Source organism: Urocitellus parryii, chromosome 5 (assembly GCF_045843805.1).
Source record: "Urocitellus parryii isolate mUroPar1 chromosome 5, mUroPar1.hap1, whole genome shotgun sequence".
Classification (NCBI taxonomy): Eukaryota; Metazoa; Chordata; class Mammalia; order Rodentia; family Sciuridae; genus Urocitellus; species Urocitellus parryii.
The window spans coordinates 13619208-13646238 of NC_135535.1; the positions used below are offsets into that span (position 1 = coordinate 13619208).

General features: G+C 45.5%; 1 protein-coding gene and 1 pseudogene across 11 annotated transcripts in view; both read left to right on the plus strand.

Annotated features, from left to right (window-relative positions):
• Large1 (LARGE xylosyl- and glucuronyltransferase 1) overlaps positions 1–27031 on the plus strand; it is a 506960-nt gene that overhangs the window by 377647 nt on the left and 102282 nt on the right. For all 11 annotated transcript variants that reach the window (XM_077798432.1, XM_077798429.1, XM_077798430.1 and 8 more), the window contains one exon: positions 21396–21500. In XM_077798432.1, coding sequence (XP_077654558.1) covers positions 21396–21500 — 105 coding nt within the window. The remainder of the gene's footprint in view (positions 1–21395; positions 21501–27031) is intronic.
• On the plus strand, positions 6083–6718 carry LOC144254792 (BH3-interacting domain death agonist pseudogene; annotated as a pseudogene).

Here is a 27031-nt window from a genome sequence, read left to right on the forward strand (position 1 = left end):
GGGCAGCGCTGTGTTCCAGAGGACGGAGAGCCTTGGCCCTCTGCACTTTACTTTCCCGTAACATCAACACATCTACTTAATGAAACTTGAACCTTCTGTTAATCCTTCACCTGTTTGCTTTTGAACTTGAATCTCTTGAACAAAATTTGAGAGGCCTTCTCTTTGGATTCTGGCTCTTTGTGAATGAGCTGTCGTTTTTAAAAAATGAAATATGTAACAGGTTAAGGAAAAAGGAACTAGTTAATGGGAAAATGGTGCATGAGATTAGAGGACTTTTGCTGATGATCACTGGGTCCCTCTTGGCAACAGCCTTTCCTTTGGATGGTCCTTTTCCTTTGAGGAATACCTCAACACCAAGCTCACTGAGTTGAAGGTCACAGTTTTTGCAGATTCAGAGACAGCCACAGAGTTCATGACCAAAGAATGGGGCCTGGAGAAGAAAGGGAGTCCCCAATTTTTTCCATGGAGTTAATGCCTGCCCCTTAGATAATGGATCATTGAAACAACAGTGTTACTTCTTTAGAAATGTTGAAAAAACAGCATCAAAATGAAAGAACCAACTCTTAAGCTATGGGTATGCAGAATGAGGAGAACAGAGAAAAACCAGGGGAGAGTAAAGCCAGGGCTGGCCATTCTGCTACCCTTTCTGCAAGAAAGTATTCATTGCATAGGAAGGTGGGCATTTGATTTGCATAAGGAGATCACAAGGACAAAGAGAAACATCTGAGATCACAGGTAAAATATAGTGCATTTAAAGAATAACCTTCCTTTTGTGTATAGGTATCAGTTCAACAAATATTTACTGAGCACTTATTATAATCCAGATATTGCTGGGTCCTAGAAATAGTCAACAAGTCTAGGCTTCCCCAAGAGCTTATGTTCAAGTGTGAGAGGCAAAAGGACAAGAATACACACACATGTGCATACATACGTATATACATACATATATATACATACATCTATACATACATATATAATATATACATTAAATATGTATATATATATATACATTATAAATGTATATACATCTCTCTGTCTCTCTCTCTCTCCCTCCCTCTCCCTCCCTCCCTGCCCCCTTCCCTTCATTGGTGATTACCAATAGTTTTCCAAAATGGTTGTTCTAATTTTTACCCCACCTGATGATAAAGATTTCTCATTGCCACCCATCTTTAGCCCCGTTTACCCATGATTGTTTTACTTTTTAAAATCATCACTTTACAGTTGGTGATGACTGATGCCTAACTGGAAAAATAATTTGCATTTTTCCATTACTAATGAGATTACACCTTTTAATGTGTTTATTGCCTAGTTGGATTTTCTGTTCTAAGAAACACTCATTTATAACTTTTTCTCATTTTTCTATTGAGTTGCCCATCTTTGCGTTGATTTGAAGCCACTCTTTGTATTACTCTGGACACTAAGCCTTTGCTAATTTTATACGACTGTAAATATATCTCTCAGTTTACTGCATGTTTTTCCAGTACACTGAAGTTGTAAATTGTCATGTAGTTGAATTTATCCTTTATTTTCTTTATGGTTTACAAGCAGTTGTGTTTAGGAAAATAACCCACAACCTGGAGTCATAAAAATGCTCTCCATATGTTATCCTACATTTTTGAAAACTTTGCCTTTTATATTTAACTCCTTCATTCATAGGAAATTGATTCATATATAAAGTCTTGATAACATGTATTTATTTTTTGTATAATAATTACCATGGTGTGAATATATGCCATGGGTCAGTTTGTATATTCCTGTATCAATACCACATTATTGCTGACTTTATAATAAGTGTTGGTAGCTGGGAATGCTATTTCCATCACTTGTTCTCTCCCTTCTTTACACTTAAAAATTGAACTAGAAAAGAAATATAATAAAAACTCAAAAAAAGAATTTGTGGTACTTATTAACTATTTAAAATAAGTTTTTTTCAGTCAAGTTCCATGAGTGTGCGTATACACATACATATTATAATCTTGATTTTATCTATCTATCTTGATTTTATTTTATCTTTGACTGTCTATAAACCAATTTGATGAGAATTTTGATATTTATAAAAATGAAGCTTCTGATATATAAGCGTGATTTGTTAGTGTTTTATTTGTTTTTTATTAATATCATCCAATAATAGCTTACAATAATTTTCATAAAGTATTGCATATCTTCTATATGTATCTTTGGATCTCTAATATATTTTTGCCATTAAAAATGTATTATTGTGTATTTTTTAACCAATTGATGGTACATGCAGAGGATTCATTTTTGTATAATGATATTGTTTCCAGCAACCATGTAAACTCCCAATGTAATTCTAATAATGTCTAAGTAGGCTTCTCTGTGTTATCATGCAGACTACCTCTTATAAGCTGGGCACCCTGATGCATATCATAATCCCAGAGACTCAGGGGCTTAGGCAGGATGATTTCAAGTTCAAGGCCATCCTCAGCACTTACTGAGACCCTGTCTCAAACTAAAAAATAAAAAGGGCTGGGGATGGAGCTCCGTGTTAGAGCACCCCTGGGTTCAACCTGCAGTGCCAACAAAAGAAGACTACCTCTTATGACGTGTATTACTTTGAAGTTTCTTTTACTTATTATTAATGCAGACACACCAAATTTCCTTTGATTTATATTTGCCTTTTATGTCTTTACTATCTTTTATTTTAAAATTATTAAAAGACATGTAGATGAATTTTTTAAATTTTTCATATGAAAATTAGAAGCAGCTTCTGTTTACTAATAACAGTTATTATGGGGTTGGTGTCATTTCTACCATTGATACCATGCCTTCTATATGTCCTTTCTTGATCTCTTTATTTCTTCTTTCTTGCCATGTTTGGATTGAATATAGATTTGTATTTCTTTTTTTATTAGTTGCTCAAGACAATGCAAAAATCTTGACATATCATACATTTGATTCAAATGGGATATGAACTCTCATTTTTTCACGTGTACAGATTGCAGGATCACATTGGTTATATAGCCACGTTTATACATACAGCAATACTAGTGTCTGTTGTTATTCTGCTGCTTGTATTTCTTATTCTAATTTTAGCCTATACTAGATGGAAAGTTATGTAATAGGAATCTTAACATGCTCTTTTTACTTAAAATCTGAAATTAGTATCTTCACTCTCTTACTATAGTAAGTATCTCCACCAAAATAATATACTTATTATTCAATGGATAATAAGTATTTTATTTTGTTTTTCTTCTGGTTTTATTAATTAGGTAGCATTGTTGATTTTCAGTCGGTGCCTTTTAAAATTGTTACCTATTCATTTGCTGTTTTCTAGTCTCACTGTTCTTTCTCACCTTTTAGAAATTACTTCTGGGAAATTTTCCTCTTCCTGAAGTATATCTTTTAAAATGTCCCTTAGTAAGTGTCTGTTGCTAATAAGATCTGGTTTTGATTCTCTGAAAAATGTCTTTATTTTGCCATCCTGATGCATGCTTTCCTTGGCTCTGTAATTCTGGATTGACAGTTATTTTCTCTCTTCCTGGGTGTAATTCCACTCTCTTAAGGCTTACATTGTTTCTGCGGAGAAATCAGCTGACAGTCATTTTTCATTTCTGCAACTTTCTTCTTGATGCCTTTTCAAATATACCTGGTCATTTTTTTTACAGTGTTCTTTCTTTTGTTGCACTTTTTTATATTCTCTATAGTTATCTATTCATGCATAATAAATTACAATAAAACTTAATGGCTTAAAACAAGTCATTTATTATGTCTCAGGGTTTCTGTTCCACAGAAATTCAGGAGGGACTCTGCTAGGCATTTCTAATTTGTGGTCTGTCCTGCAGCTGTAGTCGTATGTCAGTTGGGGCTGCACGATTGGTTTTATGGAGGGTGCACTCACACCACTGCAACTGGGTGGTCGCTGTAGGTGAAGGGCTTTCAGTCTGCCCTGCACAGTGTGTTTCCAGGTATCCTCACAGGATGGAGACTGGCTTCTCCCAAAGTGAGCAAATGGAGCGGGAGGGAGGGCAGGAGAAAGAGAGAGAATGCACTAGGCAGAGGTCATACCCTTATTCAAAAGTCACTTAGCATCATTCCTATCCCATTCAATTTATTAGAAATGAGTGACTGAAACAATTCAATCAATGGGAAGGAGACTCTACCTTTTAAAGTGGAAGGAGCAAAGGAATTTGGAGACATATTTTAGGGCCACATTCTGTGTCCTCTTATTTCTTTAAACATATTGAACACATTTTCCTTATGTTCCAATTAATCCTCTTCGGGAGTCTTAATTCTTCATGCTATTTCTGCAGTGCTGTTTCCTAGTCGGTTTTCTGCTGCTGCTGTGAACTCACCCTCCCTGGAAATTTATTTGTAGGAATTCTTCACATTCAGGTTTTAAAAAACAGTGCTCCAGAATGGATTTATACGTGCTTCTGCCAAGTGCTAGGGTTCACAGTGGTTTTCACATTGACAATCCACAATAAATTCTGGCCCCCAGACTACAGGAGGATGGGCCTTGAGCCAGGCAGTTCCAGTGCCTGCCTGTGCCTTCCAGCAGATGCAAGGCCAAGGCACAGAGCTTCCTGTGCTCTTCTGCAGGACTCCCTCTTCTCCACCAAGGCCGTGACTTTGGAGACTCTGACTTTATCTTTGTTCACCAAGGTGTTCTTGCACAGTCCTGGTCCTGTCTCCTTTTCCCAATTGGTTAAAACCAATGCTTGATATTTCTTGAGATAGATAGGAAGGCTCCCAGCCTAGGCACTACCTTCAATCTGCCTACCTCTCAGAATTTGTACTGTCTTCTATTTCTTCATTGATTCTGAGACTTTACCTCATGTTCTATACACTCACCTGTTCCTTTAACATGCATACATCCATACTTTTTTTAAAAAAAATACACAGTTTTAAGTTTGTTTATTTGTTTTGTTTTGTTTTGGTTTTCATGACAAGGTTCTGGTTTTCAAGTTTTATTGTCTTCTATATTGCCAGACACAGAGGTACCTAGGAAACTCTTTAAAAATAATTCCCTGGTCCATCTCAGTGTTAGGAAATTTGCACATTAGCATCTCCTGAGATGGGGGCCAGGTACATATATTTTTTTTTAAAGCCTCCTAAAGGATCCCAATGCCCGCTACTGCTGAGAGCTAATTATTATAATGAAGACATGGTCCAGAAGCAGTGGAAACTCAGCAGGAGAGCTTAATTCAGCCTATGAAGGCGGGGAAGGCTGGATAGAGGAGGAAATTGCATTTTACTCTTTTTAGACATTCCCTCTCATCCTCTGGCTGCTATAGTTAGCTTTATGTTATGTATGCACCTCCACTTCAGCATCACACCCCATGTTTGAAGGCCCCTGGGAGTGGCCAGAATGGCCATCTCTTCACTGTGTGTGTAGCTTGGGCCAACTTTGCAGTATGGGGCTCCCAGCATTGCTGATGCCCATCCACGCATCTACCCATCACTTGGGCTCACAAGCATCGTGGACTAGCTTCAAGAGTGCATTGTTCTTTAGTGCCATTGTGGGGTATGTGGTTGGCACGTGCCTCATAAGATATGAGGGGAATCTAGCCAGGAAGGTTCTATGACAGAGACAACTGTGAGAAGTCAGATCCCATTCTTGCATGACCCTGAACTATATCAAACCCTGTGATGTGACTTCACCCTTTATTTGACTTCACCCTTCACTTGCTCGTAAAGGACTTTCACTGAGGATGACATCCATGAGCCTCATTGAAAGGAGATGAGCTGTGACATCTGGAGTCATGTGGACCTGGTTTGATCCCAGCTCCACGGCGTCTCAGCACTTCTCCACAAGCAGGGGACTTCAAGTTCTCTGCAGATGTTTCCCTTTTCTATTAAATGGAAGGTTATATTTTCTATCTTCTCAGGTTTATTTAGAAGATGAAAGTGAAACAATGTGTCTTAAATGCCCTGTTCACTACACCTGGTGTCTAGTAGACACTTCTGTTTATTATCTTTGCTACGTGGTGCTTTAAAACCCCAAGGAGTGGGTCATCCGGCCCGCGTCCGGGCTCTCTCCGTGCGCTTTGGGGACTTTACCTTGGTGCGGACGCGCCCTGCGCCCGAATTCCCGCGCGGCATCTGGGTGGTGGAGATCTTGGACCTCCGTGAACCAAAACTGAGTTGGAGCTACCAGGTGCTGCCTGTGCCATGGACTCTGAGGTCAGCAATGGTTCAGACCTCAGGAATGAGTACATCACAAACTTGCTGGTGCTTGACTTCCTCCAAAGCTTCTCTGACTGTAAGTTTCACCAAGAGCTGAGAACTCTGGGCCAGGAACTACCTGTGCGAACTTACCTGGAGGGGGAACATGAAGATGAGCTGCAGACTGATGGCAACCGTGCCAGTCTCTTCATGGGAAGAATAGAGGCACATTCTGAAAGTCAAGAAGAAGTTATACAGAACATTGCCCGGCATCTTGCCCAAGTCAGGGATGAAATGGACCGTAGCATCCAGTCAGAACTGGTGAATGAACTGGTGGCACATTTTATGAATGCTGGACTGTCAGAGGAAGACAGAAGCAACTGCCTGGACGCCACCCTGAAAGCAGCAATGCAGACTTACCCTAAACATGGAGAACGAGAAGACCATGCTGATTATGACCATGCTATTGGCCAAAAAGGTGGCCAATCATACACCATCCTTACTCCATGATGTGTTTCGTGCAACAGTCAACTTTATTAACCAGAACCTATTTGCCTACGTGCAGGACTTAGTCAGAAATGAGATGGACTGAATAGATGACTGCAGAAGCACAACAGGCTAAATTTGACCTTGTGACAGCAGTGTAGCTGCCTCCAGAGAGGAGCCATGACCACGTAAATAGACATCTTAGAAAAGAGAGGCCCGGAGAAGAGCTCTTTCTCCCTGATTTCAGGATATTTTCAGCTGGTGACCCATTTAGAAATTTCTACATTGATGTATTTTGGACGAAAAAGTCAACTTGCCCACCTTTGAGTGGGTCTCATCTGCCATCTCCTACATGTGTACCTTGTGCCTTTATCTCAACAGCTTACAGGTTCCCATTTGAAAATTACATTGAAAAATAAGTTGTAAGGCAGAAGGGAAAACATACTTAGTGATTTTTGATTTTTTTTTAATTGCTGTTTATTAAGAAGGAGAACTGCACATACCCCATACATATTTAAATTTCTGCTAAAAGCAGGGCACATTATGTTTCCAAGAGAGTGATAAATATAATCTGTGTGAAATCCCAGCCAAATGGCTCAGAGGTTCTGGACCAAGGTGCTATTCCCAGACCATGGCAAACTCTGGCCTCAACACAGATGTTTAGTTTGATTTCCTTGTGGATTTGGTTTTTGTTTGTTTGTTTTGTTTTTGTTTTTAATATTTTTATCTGTAGATGGACACAATATCTTTATTTTTTTTATGTGGTGTGGCAATTTGAACTCAGTGCCTGACACATGCTAGGCAAGCGCTCTACTACTGAGCCACAACCCCAGCCCGATTTCCTTGAGTCAAGAGAATTATTTAAAAGGTATCATGACAATATGAGGGCCCATGTAAACCTCTGTGTCCAAAATCAAGCAGCTAAATATATTTTTCCTCTTTCCAAGAAGTCAAGGCTTTGATAACATTTGGAAGCTCATGGAATGCCAGATGTCCTATTAATAAACTTATCATAATTGTTTTCAGCCCCAACCCCCACTGAGTTCATCCAAGCATGGAATCTGCCTCAGGACAGAACAGGCCTCTAGGCATAAAAGACAAACACTGTTAGATTTATCAGTTATGCAGGTGAAGTGCTTCCCCTTCTGAGAGACAGGGTCCAAATAAATACAGGTAACTCCAACTCACTCAGGTAGAACCTTTCCTTTATGGAAGGAAAAGCTTCAGGTTAGCAGTGGTTCAGAATGGGCCTTTCACACCTGGAAGCCACGGTCTAGGTTCCAGTCTGGAAGTGTGGCGATGTGTGTTGGGCCCACATCACTTGTGCAGTAAAGTCCTATGTCTGCAAATGTAATGCTTTGGTCTGGATGTGGTGGTGCACACCTGGAATCCCAGCTCTTCTGGAGGGTGAAACAGGAGGATCAGAAGTTCAAGATCAGCCTATGCAACGTAGTGAGACCCTGTCTCAAAATAAATGAATAGGACTGGGATTGCAGCTCAGTGGTACAGCACCCCTGGCTTCAATCCCCACAACCTGGAAAAAACAACAACAAAAAAATGAACAAACAAAACAATGTGATTACTTGGGGGAGGCTTATGGACAAGAGCACAGAGGGACTAATACACAGTTTCTTCTTAACCAGAAACATTTTTTTCTGTTCCTTAAGAGTTTAAATTTGCTTTTGGAATCTACATGAGTTTGAATTCATCAGAAAAGAAAAATCTCCTATTTTGGTCAGCATTCAGCACACACCACCCTAGGGCTGGGTATGTAGTGTGACCAAAAGGTTACAAATACTCAAAGCAAACAGATACAGCCAGCAGTATGAAGGCCACCATTTGAAATAAATCTTTAAGTGATGCTATTAAAAAAAAAAAAAAAAAAAAAAAAAAACCCAAGGAGTAAGTAGGTATGGGGCCAGGATTATCGTGATATTTTGGTTTGGTTTGGTTTGGGTTTTTTTGCCTTTAGCAAACTTGAGGTCCCCTTATCTCTACATACAAGTCAAGATTAGACTTCTATAGCCACAGGTTGAGCCTCGTCTTCCTTTTTGAATTCAGTTTCTTTTAACGATAGTGATAACTCGAAGCTCACCTATTGGACAAGCTTGTAGCGTCAGGCACCACGTCCGACCCTTTACCAATGTGACCCGTTCTCCTTATAACAAACTGCAAGTCAGTTTTATCAGCCCCATTTGAAACAGAGCAGCCCAAACTCAGAAGGCAAGGATTCTACAAGATTATACCTGTGGCCAGTGGCCAAGATGAGTCACTGAACCAGGATCATGTGTTTGGGTAAGTGGCCGCCTTTCTGAACCATGCACTTCTTTCCCACAATCGCTTCTCAGCCTGGCCTGATGCTGCCTCAGCTTAAGTGGCCTGCGACCTCCTACCTTGCCTCTACATTCTTACCTGTCCTTGAAGAGCCAAGACAAACACACCTGTCTTTTGAGGTCTTCCTCTGGCCCCGTCAGTTGCCAAGAATTATCTTTTGCAAGATGATTCATAAGTGTCTCCTGTGCTTGCTTCTCTGCAGTGTTTTCGAGGTCATTATGTCTTACTTTTTATTTAGCAGGAATCATCCATTATGCTTAATAGATATCGATTAAGTATTTTTTGAGTTAATAACAATTACATGCAGAAAGGTTGTTATTAAGTTTATTTTTAAATAGTTTGTTCTTAAATCTTTAGCAATGCCAGACAAGTGCCTGCCTTCCATTAGTGAAGGAAAAAAGTTGACACACATTGGCCCTAGTGCCTAGCTCTGGTGATAGCTACAGAAGTTGTCAAATTGCAAATGTCCAGGTCAGAGAGCTACTGCACAGCCCGGTTTTGTGAGCTGCAGAATCTTATTCTCCTTGAACAGATCTCCTGTTCCCAGTCCAGGTCTTTGTCTATGCCCCCTACTGAACGTCTTCATTCACACCTGGCACATTCTTCCAAAGCTGCAGAAGGTGACCTAGTGGCATGTTGAGTTCTATTAGCTCAGAGCTGTGGTTGCCTCCACGATCAAGCTCTTTAAAACGATTCATCATGAGGAGACTTACACTTAAGATACTGGGTCACCATCAGTCAAAACTTGCATAAGTGAAATGGAATTAGACTCTCTTGGGAGCTAAAAGGTTGCATTTCTAACAGGTTCTGCCATTTCTGTGATGTCTTTCATCCAGTGACACTTCAAGAGAAAGTTAATTGAAATGGAAAAGATCAAGCACAAAGGCAAAAAGCGAAAAGGGCTTTATAAGATGCTTAGGATTGTTCCACACTTTGACGAGGCATGGATGTGGAAGCCACAGGCATACCAAAAACTTTGTTTCAAAACTATTAAGATGATGATATGGATGATGATATGTCCAAAGTCGGCCTGTCTCTACGAAAAATTCAGTGCACCCCAAATAGGCAGTATTGATTCATCAAATAAGGTAGGACAGAGTCCTGTGTCTGTGGGAAACTTGGGGTCCCCAGGGGACTGGTGATCATGTTGAGGTCTTAAGCAGCTTTGAAATAATTGACTGTGGGATCCTGGAGTCAGAATTCAAAAGTGCTTTTGGAATCATTTCATAGGAATGTCTTGTTTCCCTAAAGTGCAGATTCAGGACTCCAAACAACTGGGCCTGGCCCAGAGTACAGGTTTCTCATTGCTTGTTTCTGTTCCTGTCCTGGAGATGGGCATCTCTCCTCCTTTTGAAGACTCTGAAATGCTCTTCTGTCATTTTCCACCTCGTGTCCCTACTGGCTACCTCTTCATTCTCAAGTGGCCTTGAGGCCTGAATCAGGAATAGCCGTCATCCCAGGGGGACGTCCTCTGCCACTCACTGCTAGACTGGTGACCATTTCCAGATGGGGTCCGTGGCCACAGCGCTTGTGTGTGGCCATCTCCCCTGGACAGGTGCACCAGGGCTGCCCTCGTCCTTTCCTGGAGGCCTCAGCACTGGGCCCCTCTGTTCATCTGCCATTCTCTTCTCAGCTGGCCCTCCTCTGAGCAAGAGGTACTTGCCCTTTCTCTTGAAGTGCCACCTCAGTTTTGCTTCCCGAAGCCCTGCTTGTGTGGGGACCACTGGCCGCTGCACCCCGTCCTCTCTGCCCCTTCATCTGCTTTCTTCCCAGGATCTTCTGTGGCCACTTGTGTTTTATCCTGTATCTGTTTGTGATCTCGATCTCCACTAGAATGAAAGTGCTCATGAGACAGACACTTAGTTTTTTGAGTGTTTTTTGTCGTTTTTTACAACTCAGAGCCTGGAACAGTGCTTGGCATCTAGTTAACACTCCACAAATACCTGCTGGATGGACAGGTGTGTGGATGGATGGGCACGTGCATGGATGGGCGCATGCATGAAGGGGCGTGTGGACGGATAGATGGATGGGTGGGTAACAAGTGATGAACAAATGAATGGATGGATTTCTGTTGGAGCTCCAGCTCTGGCTCTTTGTTAAGGATATTTCTGCAGCTGAGCGGTCAATCTTTGCTTAGTGGTTCCCACAGGCCATTGTATTCCCGCTTTGGCTCCCCCTCACTGCCGCCCACCCCCATCTCTGCGACTTTGCCGGACAGAATTGTTTTCTACCCTAAACTTGGACTCCCCATTTAGTCTCCATCAGAAAGGACATCAAACTATTAAAAGGCCAAGTGTCGTGCATTGTTATTGTTGGTTTGACGCCACTTGACTGTGGGTGACCTAAGGCCACACCAGGGGAGGACTCTTTGCTGCCGTAGGTGTGTTGCCATTGGTTTACAAAGGGAGCTTTCTCTCCAAGGAGGACAGCAGAGAGCAGGCTTGTAGAGAGTGTGGTCAGCGGGCTCCCTCTGGACGGGCCTTGCTACAGAACCCAGCTCTTGACCCCAGTGGTTAGTGTATTGGAGTGCTTGCCTGTGGACCTTTGGGTCCTGAAGGAAGCCAGGTCTAGATACACACCCATTCTAGCTCTTCATTTCTAGAGATTACTGATTCTTTTTCTAGAAAAAGAATATTTGATATTTTAACCATATAAAGACCCTCTGTACACAGTGTCCTGAGTCAGCCCTGTTAGCACACCTGTGTTAGAACACACCATTCAACCCACCTGTGTGGTGGTGTGCACTGTGGCCCTTGGGAAGCACGCTGTTCCTGGGGAGAAGGATAGCCTGTCTGTGGTCATGTCTCCCAGGGTCCCTCCTAGAGCCTAGTACTGGAGCTTTCCATGAACAGTGAGGCCCAGCTTTTCTCCACACCTTGGCTAACCTCTTGATGAGATGAATACATGTGCAGTAAAAGCAATTAAGTATCTACTACTTAAAGACCCAGAAATGCTGGCTAATAATATTACTCCATCAGAATTCAACAATATTTGACAATTTACATCTCATTTTGCTCTCAATATATTAGACATAGGGTGAATCTTATTATTAATCATTATAAAGAAATAAAAACTAAGTTTAAACATCAAGCAGTTGGGTGCAGGTTGCAGTTAGTAATTGGAAAAGCCAGAATTTAAAATACTGGCCTCATAATCCTGCAAATAAGGACCTTCTCTGCAACCCCAATAGGAAAAATGCAAAGTTTGCTCTCCTTGACCATTGCTGGTAAGGCAGAGGAGTGCCTGCGAGTAGAGTTCTGGAAGATGCCAACACATTGTGTTTTTAAAAAAGAGAGATCCAAAAAGCACAGATAGAGGTGTACTGGACAGAGTCCAGCTTCGCTTCCCTGACGGAGGCCGCGCTCTGAGGTGATGGCAGCCACGCGCTCTGGGACTCAGTGTGATAAAAGCAGCCTTGGAAGGAAGCCCAGCAGCTCGGCATTCCTTTTTTAGTTTTTCCCATTTCCAAAGACCAACGATCACAGGAGGAAGAAGAGAAAAATCGTTATTTGAGATTGAGCAGGCGTTTTTAAGCCACAAATTAAGTTTCAGGCCCACCCAGGGAAGTCTTGAGGGTAGGGTGGGAGCCTTGTTCTTGCATCTTGGCAGATGCTCATTATCTGGACCTATGTTGGATGGCAGACTCCTCTCTGAGTCTCAGGGCTTCCTTTGCTGTTCTCCTGAGGTGCCCTGGGGCGGGATGTGCTCTCCTCTCAGTGCCCTGGGATTACTGCTTCAGGAAATTAAACTCTCTGCTCCCCAGTGGGTAACGAGAACTTTCCAAAGGGTCTTTTCTGCAGCCCCAAGTGGGATTAAAGGGCAGAACAGGTGGGGTGGTCAAATGTGCCCTTCTCCTCATCGTGCCTATGTCCCTGGACCCCTCCCCATATTGGCACCATTGTAGCCCTTTCCCAGGAGAGAGAAACATTTCCATTTCAGATGATTTCTAACCCTGAATGGATGGAGACTTCTACAGCACGGTGCTGGGACTACAAGACTCCGCTCCAGGCCTCCTAGCCCCTTGGCCTTGACCAGAGATTTTACTTCTCCAGACCTCAGCTTCTTTTCTGGAGGTTAGAAATCAGGGCAGTGCCTGCCTCCTGGGGGCCCTCGAGGCATTTCTGAGATGATTCATGGACAGCGCCTATTCCAAGGCCTGGGCCAGGGACTCACAGAGAGCCACCTGCCCTGGGAAGCCCGGTCCCCTCCAGGGAAGCTGTCCACACGTACAAGAACACCTGTGAGATTGTCCAGCAGGAGGGGACACTGAGAAACTCATCATGGGCATAGGATTAAGAAAACTCACAGTGAGTTTGGAAGGGAGCATTGAGGTCACCATGTTCCTGTCTGCTCTGTGGACAGTCCCCGCCTCCTTCTGCAGTACCTGACAGGTGACACCTACCCAGAAAGATCCCCAAGCCGGAATGCATCAGACTCCATGAGGCTATTGTTAAAGATGAAACTGCCAGGCTACTCAGATAGTCTCTGCTTCAGTGAGATTTGAGGTGAGACCTGGAAGATGGCATCCAGGCTCTGGGAGAAGCTCTCTGGAGAATCGGTCCAGAAGGACAGAGACTGGGTCTGTCTTCATCACTACTGTGTCCCTGGTGGTTGGCACAGAGCCTCATGCAGAGAAGGGACTCAGCATGTCCTGCTGGATGAGGGCAGAATCCTGCAGCCTCTTCTAGAATCATCCAGTGTTTGGAAGCTTCTCCTCAGAAAGGCAGCTCCTGTGTGTTCTGGTGACCTCTCCGGGCTCTGTCTGGCCTGCTCATCGTAAGCAAAATCTAATCTTCTTTTCATCTTCACTCACTCAGCCTCTCGGAGGGACACGGAATCTAATTCCTCTCAGAGGGATTAGGTCTCATTCACCGACGTCAGCAAGGGGGGATGCTTTTTCTCCATGGAAAATCAGGGCTGGCAGAGGTCTAAGGTGGGGTGGGGTTGCTTCCTTACCAATGGAAACCCAGGCTCCCTCCCGGGGACATGCTGTATAAACCAGGGTACATGAACCTAGTTGAGAGTCCCACTGCAGCCTGTGACACAGTAGCCATCAGCCTCTCACACATGAGGGAAGTGGAGAACTCCAAGCTGGCTCAGAAGTTCCTGTGCTGTGCATGACCACTGGACTTTGAACCAGGCAAGAATTAGCGCTAATATTCAAAGAAAGAAGCGGCCGCCACATTTGAGAAGCAGAGACGAAAGGAAGCCTGAGCTCAAAGTCAGAGTCAGAGTCCTCGTAGTTCCATGGACCCCGGGTCCCTAAACCCCTCCCTGCCCTCATCGGCTGCATCTGTGGAAGTAGAAGTTTCCAGAGTCATGACTAAAACCTTCGAAACTCCTCTAGGTGTCTGTTACCCCAGAGTGCATTGAGCTGCAGCTGAATTGTCCAAGTAGGAGCTGTGAGACAGGCGAGTTCAGAAATGGTCCCTTTCAATCTATTCAGGGTTGTTTAAATGCCCTTTTGTGTGCATCTTCTCAGGAGATGTTTTATTATTCTGCACCGACTAGCCAGGGCACCTGGGGCTGTGTAGCAGCTCTTTCAGGATGTTTAGTAAATGGCGATATGATACTCTATGTTTTTCTTATTATAGACATCCCGCGCTCAAACACGCACTGAATGGTGTGTTTAAAGGCTTTTCTAGTTGAAAATAGCTTATTAGAATAAATATGAGGTTGGGAGGGCATTGGTGGGTCTCTGTGAGACTCAGGACAGCTTGTGGTTTTAATATTTTAATATTCGCTTGGTTTTATTAGCACAGTTGTTTTGATAGGCAGCCTTTCTCTATACCCAGGAACTTTCCTGGGGGTGGAACAAAGGAGACAGCTCTTTAGGTGTCCTACAGATGAGGCAGGAGCTGCCTATCTCTGGCGTAGTACTGGACAGGGCAGCTGACACACCACCACTTCCCTTCCATTGAGATAGAGCCCACCAGTTACTGATGGGCTGGGCGGTGGGTTGGGCAAAAGATTCACCTTTCCTTCATTCATTCATCCACGCTATACTGGACTCCAGGAGCATTTAAGCACTTTTTGGTGCAGGCGGGGAGGGGGGGTACTGGGGATTGAACTTGGGGGCACTTTACCACTGAGCCACATCCCCAACCCTGTTTTATATTTTATTTAGAGACAGGGTCTCACTGAGTTGCTTAGAACTTCCTGCCTCAACCTCCTGAGCTGCTGAGATTACAAGCACATTTAAGCATTTTAATCAAGAAGGCAAACCATCCAGTGTATACTTTCAAAATATTTCTGTGGCTCAGTAAGCAGAATGGAATGGTGAAGAGCTACCCAGAGGGGAAGGTGACTGGGGACATCTGCTAAGGGACCCCAGAAAGGGAGAGAAAAAGGACATGGCTGAGCAGGGGAGGGGATGAATTCCAGAAATACTCATAGGTAAAATCCGAGGATCTGGTTGTAGGTGGGTGTGAAGAATGGGAAGAGAGTGGTGTCAAGATGGATTCAAAGTCTTTGGGCTCCACAGGCAAGTCAGACCTCGGTGCGCCATTCAGCAGGCCAGGCAGGGCTCAGAGAGCCGAAGAGGACATGATTCTGAATTTGGTCCTGCTTAGGTCAAATTGAAAATCACTGTGAAACGGCCAAAAGGAAACAGTGAGCCCACAGAAGCCTTTAAGAACAAGAGGGTAGGAAACGAAGCCTGGGCTTGGGGTGCAGATTGGCGATTACCTTCCAGTTGGTGCTCTCTGAATGAAGCCACTGGAGCAGATTCCGCCGTCCATGGATGAAATGTAGAGCAAGAAGGAAGGGAACCAAGCTCTGGAGTCCGTGTTCACCGGGAGGAAGGGGACGTAGAGAGGGGAGCCCCAGGAAGGAGGCCGGCAGGAATGTTCCCAGGGACATTGGCATCACAGAAGCTAAAGACTCAGAAAGGCAGAGTGGAGTATGGACAGGGGACAGCAGGGCAGGGAAGGGGACAGTGAGGCTGAAGTTTGCATAGTCCAGTTTACACGGCTAACCTTAGCTCCTGAATAGGAAAACGTAGACAGTGTGAACAGTGACAATCCAAAGAGGAAAAGAAGGTCTTGAGCATCTACCATGAGCCAGGTGCTCTGCATGTATTATCCTATTTGATCTGCATATTCATTTCAGAGGTGAGGAGAGGTTTGATTCTTAGCCTTTTGTAAAGAAACTCAGAGTTAGAGTGGTTGTCTCCTAGTCACAGACCTGGGGCTGCAGCCTGTCCTGCCTGAGTTTAAATCCCATCCTTGGGTTCCTGCCTTCTCCCACCCAATGAACCAGCTCCGCCTGACCTTCCCACACCAGTTGCTCCAGGTGGGAGCAGCATCCTCTGCCTCCTGAAGAGCAGGAGCCCTGCCTTGAGCCAAAACCTGCAGAAGGAAGGAGAGAGGGGAGTTCCCGGCCTGCAGCCATCCGTCTGCCGGCTGGTGACACCGACACCAGGGCCCTGCAGAATACCGGGCTTGTTCTCCTGTCTGGCTGTTAGTTGTGATGTATGAATAAGCAGCGGAGACGGCTTCATTTTCATAAGTTAACTTGTGCCGAGAGTAAGGGAGACAGAGAGCAGCGCAGTCAATCATAACCACAGGGCCAGCTCGGGAAACAATGACAAAGCCTTTTCTGTTAGTCACGGTGTTTTATTGTAATGACTCCTAAGGAGACGAGGTGGGAGGTGCACAATGCTGAGCCGGTCCTCGCACGGTGGCACCCAGGGCATCTCCCCAGGAATCCCCGAGGTTTCCTTCCTAACGGGATGGCAGGCTGAGGATGTGCAAGATCAAGGTTGAGCCTTTGGACTCGGGTCTCTGGAGATCAGGATTTGGATGCCACCAGGCCCATGAGCTTGGATGGCTGTCTCATCTGTACTGTGACAAGGGAGCAGAGGGGACCTCGATGCTGGATGTCTGCTGCACGGCACCCTTACCAGAAAAGCTGTGGGGAAGTTGAGAGCTTGGAGGTCTGCACGGGAGGGTGAGGAGTCATACGTGGAACAGAGCGGAGGACTAAGGAATTCTGAGGGTCATGGTAACTGCAAGTGAACACGACCCCAGCTTCCAGACATTCATTGGTAGTGGTTTGAAAAAGCAAAGAACACAGCTTCATTTTCACAAATTAACTTGTGCCTGGAGAAAGAACAACTGCAACTAATTCCGGCCATATGTACCCTTATCAACTCCACTTTACAAACGAATGAAGAAACAGACACAGACAGGTTAAATAGCATACCCAGAGACACGCAGCTAGTAAGCGGAGGAGCCAGGATTCAAACCTGGTAGTCTGAACATGACATTCATTTTCTTCACTATTTTGTTGTGTTCAAGAAGTATAGCACTGGAGACCACCCCCCTCCTGAATATTGCTGGTTTATAGGCTGGATTTAGACACCACTTGAGTTTATCTTGTGCCAGTGACGCACAGGTGAACCTGACCTTTGAGGAAGGCAGACAGAGCTTCCAGACCTCTCCATCAATTATTCCCAAACTTTGACACTCAATTAAATTACCCATGGGTTTGGGTTTTTAGTGCCAATTACTAACTAGTCTCAGGATCAGAATTCATGTTCATAAGTGTTGGGGTCTATAGGAATTAATATAGGGCGCTAAACCCACGCTCACATATACAGATACCGCCCAACTTAGAGGAGCAAGAGCAAAATGTCACCATATTTATTGAAATATGGTGAAACTGGAAGACTCGGCCATGCATCCACAATGGATCCTCCTAAACCCAGAGCCCAGAGTTGCACTTCCCCCAACCCCCTCCTGGGACATGCCGAGCATGCTGAGGTCCTCACAGGAGGAAACCTGCCCTATAAACCCACATGATGGAAGAGCAGATTGATGGCAAGCTCTCTGCAACTCTCCAGCTCCCAGAAGAAGGGATGGAAGAGGAAGCGAAGCTGTATAACTTTTCTGAAGTTCACCAGTCAGGCAGCCCCATACGCACCTGATAACTTTTCTGAAGTTCACCAGTCAGGCAGCCCCATCCGCACCAATGGGGAGAGAAGGGTTCAGCAGCAGAGGCCAGGAAATCCCCCCTCCAGAAACTAGAGAATCCAAGGAAGCAACCTCCTGATAACTACTAACCTCTAGGTTGTGGCCCTGACTGGTTCTGGACAGAGCCTCCGTTCTTTCTGAAGCACGTGGCCTCCAAACCACACTTGGAGAAACAAAGTTTTGCCATGGCCTAATTGGGCTGGGTGACCGCCAAAGAAAGCTGCATGGCTAGGGGCTCGCTGGCTTTCAGAAGCTGGCCGGTTAGCTTGGATGATGATATTTATAAATAGTGACCAGTTATGTCTGCTTAATGTGTTCCACCCAGTACCGTAAGCACTCAACACATTGGAACAGACATAAGTTATACAGCAGGCAGAGAGAGGTTAGGGGGTTTCCTCGAGGCTGCACAGAAAGCAAAATGTCAGAGCGAGAATGGGAAACAAAGTCTGACCCCGGACTCTGCACCCCTGGCCCCCAGCTGGGCTGCTCCTCGGGTCCTCTGTCCACAGATACCTCTGCCTGGGGGAGGCACTGAGCGGATCACTCAGGGAATCCATTAACCCACACACAGAACTCCACACTGTTGAGACTAAGGAAAATTGCTTCTCCTCATTCCTGTTTTAATAATTGATATAGCAGCAAATGCATCCATTTAAAAGAGCAAAATGAAACCTTAGTGGCAGTTGATTGTTTTGTTTTTCCTCAACCGATGGATATTAAAATTATAACCATTGTGTTACTAAATAAGGATTTTTTTAATGTGAAAAGATTATGGGCTGCCATGAAGGCAGCCCAGGTACAGATGGAGAGCTTTGAATCTTCGTCTTGGCAATGCCGGGACTTCAGGGTGTCCCTGCAGATTCTTCCTTCTCTGGAGGGTGAGACCTGGAATTCAAGCCTCAGCCGAGCAGCCGATGGAAGTGCCGTGCTTCACACTGCTGCCTTGTCTTTGCAGTTTTCAACACGGGGAGGCAGAGGCTTGAGCTCACAGAGTGGACAATGTGTTGAGGTTGGGGGCACGGGGAGGCTGAACTGCTGAAGACAACACACCCCAACATTAGCCTCATACCGGTTGAGAGGGGTTTTCCCACCCGAATGAGTAGCTACTTAGTGAAACTACTAATGTCTTAGTAGCAGACAGAGGCTAAACACCTACTGTGTGTCAGATACTCTGCAGTCCTTGCCTTGTGGACCAGTGCAGGAGATGGATATTTAACAAATAGGGTGTCACTGGGCCTCAATACTGCCCACTTGGTCCTTTAAAGGGCCTGAGTCACCTGAAGATAAAAATACCCACAGGAAGTACTGGGTAGAGATGTCTGTCACCTCATGTGGTCAAAGATAAAGGAACTTGGTTGTTCGTGGGGCATCAAAGCTAGAGACAAGCCACAGAAGAACTGTGGGCAGGGTTTGGCAGGGGCAAGGACAGTTCCTGCCCAGGGCCAGCTAAATAAGCAAGAGAGAGGTGACCACACAAGCTAGAAAAAACATATTTTCCTTTTGGCAGGAATGAAGTGTGGCTAGTGGAGGATTTGAGGAAGAAGATTGAGACTCCAATCAATGTGGGGGGGTGCAACAATACAGAATTTGGATTCTGATATCTGAAGATGTCCTTAGCTGGGATTCAGTTGGCCACCCTTAATTCAGTGAAAGCTCATTCCCTTTCATCAGTTCTTCATGTATGACACATTTTAACATGCCAGAAGAACAGGTAATACCCACCGGGGCCCCTAAAACCATTGTGATACCAACCTGGGCTCCTTAGCCATCGAGAGTCATCTCTCCCAAGCACCCCTTTGTGATCCACAGTTACTAAGTGAGGTCTGCAGCTGGTCATCGCGGACACTGCCCCTGAGCTAAGGACACCAGGCTTTCCTTCTAGGTCTATCTAACCGTTTTGCACACACATCCCAAACCTAGTTAGTTCATGTGGAATTGATTGGTGCTTGCCCTCCCTGAATTGGGGATGCATTTTTCTGAGGGATTCTACAAGTTTTGGATATGATCAGGCACAATGACAAAGTGGGCGGCAGTATTTTCCCCATGCCTCTAGTTTATGTATTTGTGCTAAGGTGATGATTTAGATAGGAGCCCAATAAATTGATCGAATAAATTACACCAAACCCACACACCGTCATCTCAGGGAGCTGTCATCCTACCAAGGAGGCCCTATATCACCCAGCATGGTATTCCACAAGGACCCCTGTGTTTTCTGAACATGCAGCAGGCTTTCCTTGGGTCAGAGAGTTCTTTGTTATTTCTCAGATTGGCCAGCATCCTAAGAAATTGCCCTTCGGAAGACTTCAGCCGGTTGTGGAAGACAGTGATGATTCAATGTGCAACTTTTAGCAAGTTCCTTAAACTCTTTGTTTCAGTTTCCCTTTCTATAAAACATCAATGCATGATGCCTACCTCAAACTTTTGTCACAGAGGTAAGCAATAATGCACTCTGTCAAGAGGACCTGCAGTCAGGTAATGTGTAATTATACCCAAGCTCCTGCAGGAATTGTGAAATCCACTCTCCCAGTCGGTCAAATGATGCTGATGACAATTCTTAGAGAATGCCATCTGCAAGTGGCAAGCCAGACTCATCTAAAGGAGGCCTATGTGGAGGGCCCAGTGACTGGCTCCCACCCACACCCCGGCATCAGCATCCTAAGAGATGCACTGCAAGCCCCACCCACCTGAGAAGCTGAGGTGCCACAGAGACAAGACCAATGTCACAGCCCAGCTCTGGGCACCCAGGTGCAACCATCCCTCTAGACTACACTCCTATGTGGATGTGATTCTTGTTGACAGAAGACATGGATTTATTTATTTGTGTTTTTTTTGTTTGTTTGTTTGTTTATTGATGGTGCTGAGTATCACTCCCAGGGCCTGTGCATGCTGAGCAGGAGCTTTGCTAGGCAGCCACAATAAATCTATTTTGGAGGAAGCAATGAGTTTGAGCACAAAACCATCGTAAGCAGCTGATCACAAGGTGGCTCTTTTCCTCGGTCTCATCTCTCCAACCACGGATCATTCCCTCCTCTCTGATAGGAGAAAACCATCTTGGTCCATGCTCAGAAAACAGATCAATTAATACACAGTGGGAAATATTGGACTTGGAATGATTGAAGACTAGTGTGTCCCATGATTTCTGGAATGAACACGCTTCCTTATGTGAGTGAATGAATAGCTGTGGATTCGGGCTAGGTCACAGATAACCTGGGTAACCTTGCACAGAGTCCTGCACTGCTCTGGGATGCAGTCTTTCCTCCATGAAATGGGGAATAATAAATCAGGTGCCTGGTGGCAAGGATAACATGCGTTAACTCAGACTGACCAGGTAGGTCGGTATGTGGTACTTAGGAGACCGCCCCGTGAACGGAAGCTATGGTAATGATGACCGGTCACCATTGATCCCTGTGATCAGTAGTCCTCACTGGTCCTGATGCTGTGGTCCTCCTAAGCCTTTGTATTCTCTGTTTACAGGTCAGCAGGTCCTGGGCTTGGTAGAGAACCAGAGTGACTGGTACCTTGGAAACCTGTGGAAAAATCACCGCCCGTGGCCAGCCCTTGGGAGGGGCTACAACACAGGTGAGTCTCCAGGGTGGTGTGGGCAGGGGGTCCAGAGGGTGACACAAGGGCCCCCTGCTCCTCCCTCAGGGAGAGGACATGGCCAGCAGCATGGAGGAGGCCACCTGGTTGCCTGAGATCAGCAGTGGGCAGAACTGAGGTGGGTGACCTTCCAGATCTTTCTCAGTGCTGTAGCTACAGGGGCCATGGCAGTGGCACTCTTACCAGAAAGCCCCTCCACTGACCCTCAGCCCTGGATCCTACTGGATTCTGTATCAGTTTGATGGCAGGTTCCTTGGCTGTTAATGTAGGCTGGCAACCATTCTGCAGTCACATGCGGCCGCAGTGTTTCAGTTTCTTAACGCAATACATTTTTTTTTCTTGAGCACATTATATGTGCACTCAAGGTCCATGAGGATCTGTGCTTGGGAGGGGCTACAACACAGGTGAGTCTCCAGGGTGGTGTGGGCAGGGGTTCCAGAGGGACCTGTGCTGTAGGTATTCAGGATTTGTCTCATTGCTTGTGTTCACTTATGGGGTGAGGAAGTAGCAGAGGTCATGTAACCTCTTAAATTTTCTTAATATTGCATTGGCTAAAGCATGTCATGTGGCCATTCCATCCTGTGAAGGGGAGGGCAGGTACCACCTACTGTGCACCTGGCCAGAGAAAAGGCAGACCTTTGGAAATCAGTACTTCTGAGCACACAGTGTGTTGTCTAAAATCAGATCCTTTATTCCACCTTCCACCACCCCAAACTTGCTTCTTCCGTTTCCCTTTTGGTTCATTCATTCCACTGTTCCATTTCCATATCATTCGCTCTTTCCTCTGTGCTTTATCTGACTGCTTGCTGGGTCCTAGGCCCCAAGCTGGCGTTAGACATACTCTGTGACCTCATGGAGTGAGTGAGCATGGAACTCCAGCAACCTGCCCCACCAGGCTCAGTGCCTGCCAGTGTCTGGCTGTGGAGGCCTCTGGGTCCTCTGCCTCTCCCTCCCATTTCCCTGCTGTGGCTCCCTGCCCGTCAAGCATGCCCATCTTTTTCATAATTAGAACTTGGAGCTCAGGGAGCAATGGGGTAAGTCAAGCCAAGATAGGAGGGACTCAACATCTGAGTCCAGCAAGTATTCGGGTTAGGGACAGGTGTCTGGGGACAGGCACAGACACCTGAAGATGCTATGCAAAGCCTATTCTGGAAGCTAAAGCCAATCTGTAGTGAGAAAAGCCAAAAAGTCAACTCTGAACCCTGATGTGCAACTCCAGAAAAGTTGAATAAAAACATGGGCTCGCAGCGGGAAAAGGACACGAGACAGAGACCGAGTTGACAGTCCAGTAATATAGTCAGAATGGGTCAGAGCTGGAGGAGGACAAGGAGAGGCCAGGGGATGTCCTGAGCAGTCAGATGTGCAGCCACGGAGCCCTGTGTGGAGGCTGGGCAGCGTTCCTCCTGGCATGGTCACCTCAGTGTCACTTTTTGGGCATATGGAGGTCACCTTGGAAGAATTGTAACCACCCACCCTTGTCAGGAGGCTCCCCTGCTGTGTTGGGCATTAACCCTTTAGTTGCTGTATAGCTGGGAACTCTGAGGGGTCCCTGAGAGGGGCCTGGATGGGGAAAGGGACTGAAAAGAATCAGCGGCGGTAGGGAAGTACTTCAGCTTTTCAGTAGCAGGGGAGGCTGTGCCTCTAGGGCCTCTACCAGCTGAGTGAGAGCCAGGCTCTCTGCCAGGTGCTGCATGGGCGATAATCTCATTTGATCCTCACTCTCACCCGTGAGGCAGGCTCTCTGCTTATCTCTGTTTTCTCCTAGAGGAAACCAAAGCTTCGAGTTTAAGGAGCCTGGTGTTCACTACTGACCTTCCTAGCTTGAACTTTAAGGGCTTCAGCATCAAACACTTTCTGAAAATGGAGAATCCCGGACTCTGCCCTTTAAGAGCCTGGTTGGGTCTGTTGGAGGAGCCCAGGATCCTGCCTGCAGGCGGCCTGGAGAAGCCAACCAAGGAAAAACGAGAGGGCTCTGTGTGCTCTCCACCGGGAAGGAGAAGGGCACCCGAGCTTGTTTGGGTGGGAGAAGGGACATCTCGGATAGATCCTGGTGTGTCCATTTAGCTTCTGGGCCTCCAAACACACAATAATAGGGAATGGCCCGGGGGAGGCAGCATGGGGCCTTGGTTGTCTGTTGGAAACAACAAGCCTCTGGTCATCGATGTGGGCTTTCAGGGAAAGGAAAAAGGTAGCGCCCTGGAGAATTTATTATGAGAAACATGGTGTGTCCCTTATTTGCTGCAGAGTGTGGAGATGGGAGGCACCTGAGCCAACCCAGCTCTTACTTGACATGCCCAGGCGGTGAGTCGCTGCCCTCCTGGCTGGGACTAAAAGGGCAAAGCAGATGGAGGAAAGCCCTGTTAGGAGCCATGTGTCCATTTAAATCACGCCAGTGATACCAGGTGATCCTTGTAAAAGGATTTATGCAACACTGAGATGCACTGGCTCTCCTGATGGAGATTTGTTATTTTAAGACCAAGAATTGTGGCACACATCAGCAGATGAGTCATCCAGACATTTAGGTTCTCATGGAAATTGAGGACTCTGCCAGAGGGAACCTGCCACCCTGAATCCCAGCCATCTCGGCCATGCAAACAGGGTCTCTCCAGCAAAGGCACTGTGGTGCTTTCAGCATGATGTTGGGGGGCGTTAGAACACCTGGGTTAGGACCATGTCAGGGCCACTTGTCCTGCATGAGCAAGGTCACTTGCTCCATGTGTTTGAACCTCTTTCCTTCATTGTAAAGTAGGATGATAACACTGAGCGTATGAAGATCTCCAAGTTAGGAAGTCATCGAAGGAGCCTAGCCTTCTGTTTGGCACGTAGTAATCCATTGCATTTTTCTACCACTTATTCAGTCAGGGCATGAGATCCACCCTCCCTGAAAACGATGGGATGGCTACGTAGCTAAGTGCACTTTGCTAAGGTCTCCCAAGCCCTCAGGTCAAAAGCAGCCAGTAAGTTTTTCTGTTTTGCCCAAAAATAAAGCAGCCACTTTTGACATTTCTGTCTCATCTCTTCACTCTCTGGAAAAGGGGTTAGCTTTTCATATTATTTTAAGAAGAAAATGCCTATTTTAGTTCATTGATCAGCTTCCTGACCATTTTATGAAGCAAATTTCCAGAAAATGCATGAGCCATTTCAGTTGGATAATCTGCCTTCAAGACCTGACTTGGTCACTTTTAGACTCTCTGCCTTTTGGAGAGCTTCTCCAAGCTCAGCAAGCTCGGACCTCCTCATCTGTTACCCAGCTGAGAATCCTGCCTGGGAGCAGGCCCTGTGGCTCTGTGGTGGCAGAGCAGCCGCAAGTGCCAGTAACCAGAGCACTTCAGGAACTTGTAGTTTTTATTTCTCTTCCTGACCCTATCCTGAGTAACCGTTTGCAAATATTCAGATTCAGCCCAGGCATCGCTATGCATGATCCTTCTTGAACCCTAGAATTATCTGGTAAAGTAGCATTTCTCCTTAAATGATCCGGCGTGGTTCCCACTTCCTCTGTTTTTGTTTTTCCCTTTCTCAAAGGACCCCAAAAGTTTAGGGAGATGCACTCTTCCTCTCCCCTTTCATCTTAAGGGGATGTCACTTATTTCTATATGAAGGAGGCTACTAAGCCATAGCAGCTGTGGATGACCAGGCAGATCCCAGCACCAGCTCTTGCCCATAATGGTTCAGGTGGACTTAAGGGCACCTCTCACATCCTTGCACAGAGAAGGTCCATCCCCACTGTATCCATGTGTCAGTCACCTCCTAGGAGCAAGAAGCTGTCATTCACAGAGCATGCAGCTGTCAGCAGGACTTAAAAAAAAAAAAAACAGGATTTTAACAGTCTTATTAAGATTCAACTCATTTCAGTTTATAAGCTGACGGGTAAATATCTTAAAAAGCGAACATCAGCCAAGGAGCGGAGAGGAAGGAGGGCTGAAGGGAGCGGAGAGGGCAGGGTGAGGTGAGGGAGGCAGGTGGGGGAACAAGGTGGCAAGTTCACAGCTAAGCCGATTGGCACAGGATCCCAGAGGTAACTGGAGGAGCAGGTGTGTCCTCCCAAGATGAAGGGCATCATGTTAGCCAGAAGACTTTCAAACACAACTTAAGAATAAAATACATCACATTCCTTTCTGTCCCCAAATTAGGCCAGAGACAGGGAGATGGAGAACTGGCTCTCTAGAGAGGGAGGGAAATTTTCTCTAGAAATCCTTATCTGTACAGCAACAAAATTGGGACATTCAAGGACTGACTCACCTCTGGGATTGAAGCAAACACTGGGCCGTGAGGAAGTGAAACGTGATCGGTGATAAAGTCAGACACTACGGTGCATCCTGTGACAGGGATTCAAAAAAAGAAAGCAGTTGACAATTTGAACTGGAACTGAGAACCACATGGCTGGAGGAGGGTACGCAAAAGTCAGGGGTAGGTAACCTGACACCTCTTGGCCTATGGCATTGGCCTCTGAGATCCTGAGCACACCCCTTCATTTCTTTGAGCTTTAATTGTCTCTTTGGTCAAGTCCCTTAATGATTGAAAAATATTGCACTTGGATGATCTCTGTAATAATTGCACCCAGACAAAGGAGACTTAAATGTAGTTCATTCATTCATTCTGTACTTACTACTAAATAGCTATTATTGTGGCAAAGTTGAGGTAGAAAGATTCTTTCTTTCCTTTTTTTTTTTTTTAAATGGGTGTTTGACCCTGTAGATACCTATGATTTCGCTCTTTGAAAGTGACAACTGGACCTGATTGATGTACACCAGCTATGATCCAACTGTTGGAGGGCCACATCTGGCTTGGATAATTCAGCCCACTGTCCTGAGTCACTGAGAACACCTGTGCACCTGGGATGTCCAGCCCTCCCCCAGGGAGGGTGGATCTGAATCTCGGGGTGGGGCTGGGCCTGTGATTCCAGAGCTTCCTCGTCCAGTCTCTTTCTGAATCCCTTTACTACTGCTTAGCACCTCAAGCTCCAGCTGAACTCAAGTTCAACTAAAAAGCTGCATGAACGACTGCTCAGCAGACGCTTTCTGTTCTGTGCTTCTGTAGTAGATTCACTGAGCCTCAAGTACAGATGTTCTATTTATTGCTGGTGAGCTTTATCTGCTTTGGGCCAATCTTTACATCCTTTCATTAGGCTTGATTTTTGTTCTCATCTACAAATTTGTGAAAATGCCTTGTGTTCACTCAGCCTCGCCCCATCTTACAACATCTTTTGAATGCCTCTTGTACCATCCTAAAATCAAATTCAAATGTATTATACGACCTCCAAATATAATTTTTTTTTTACAAAATCAATATAGTGGCCTGGCTATAATACAATGAAGAAATAAAGGGAAATTAATTTATTATAAAATAGTATTTACTTCAACTGGGAATGAGTTTGGTAACTCTGGCTTGCCTGAGTCAGATGACACGAAGCATGGTCAGCTGCTGCTGTGCCTGTGTTCAGGATAGAAGCATCTTCCTTGTAACGGGGACAAATGCAGAATGGCGCTGATGTGGTACTGGCCATCAGATTC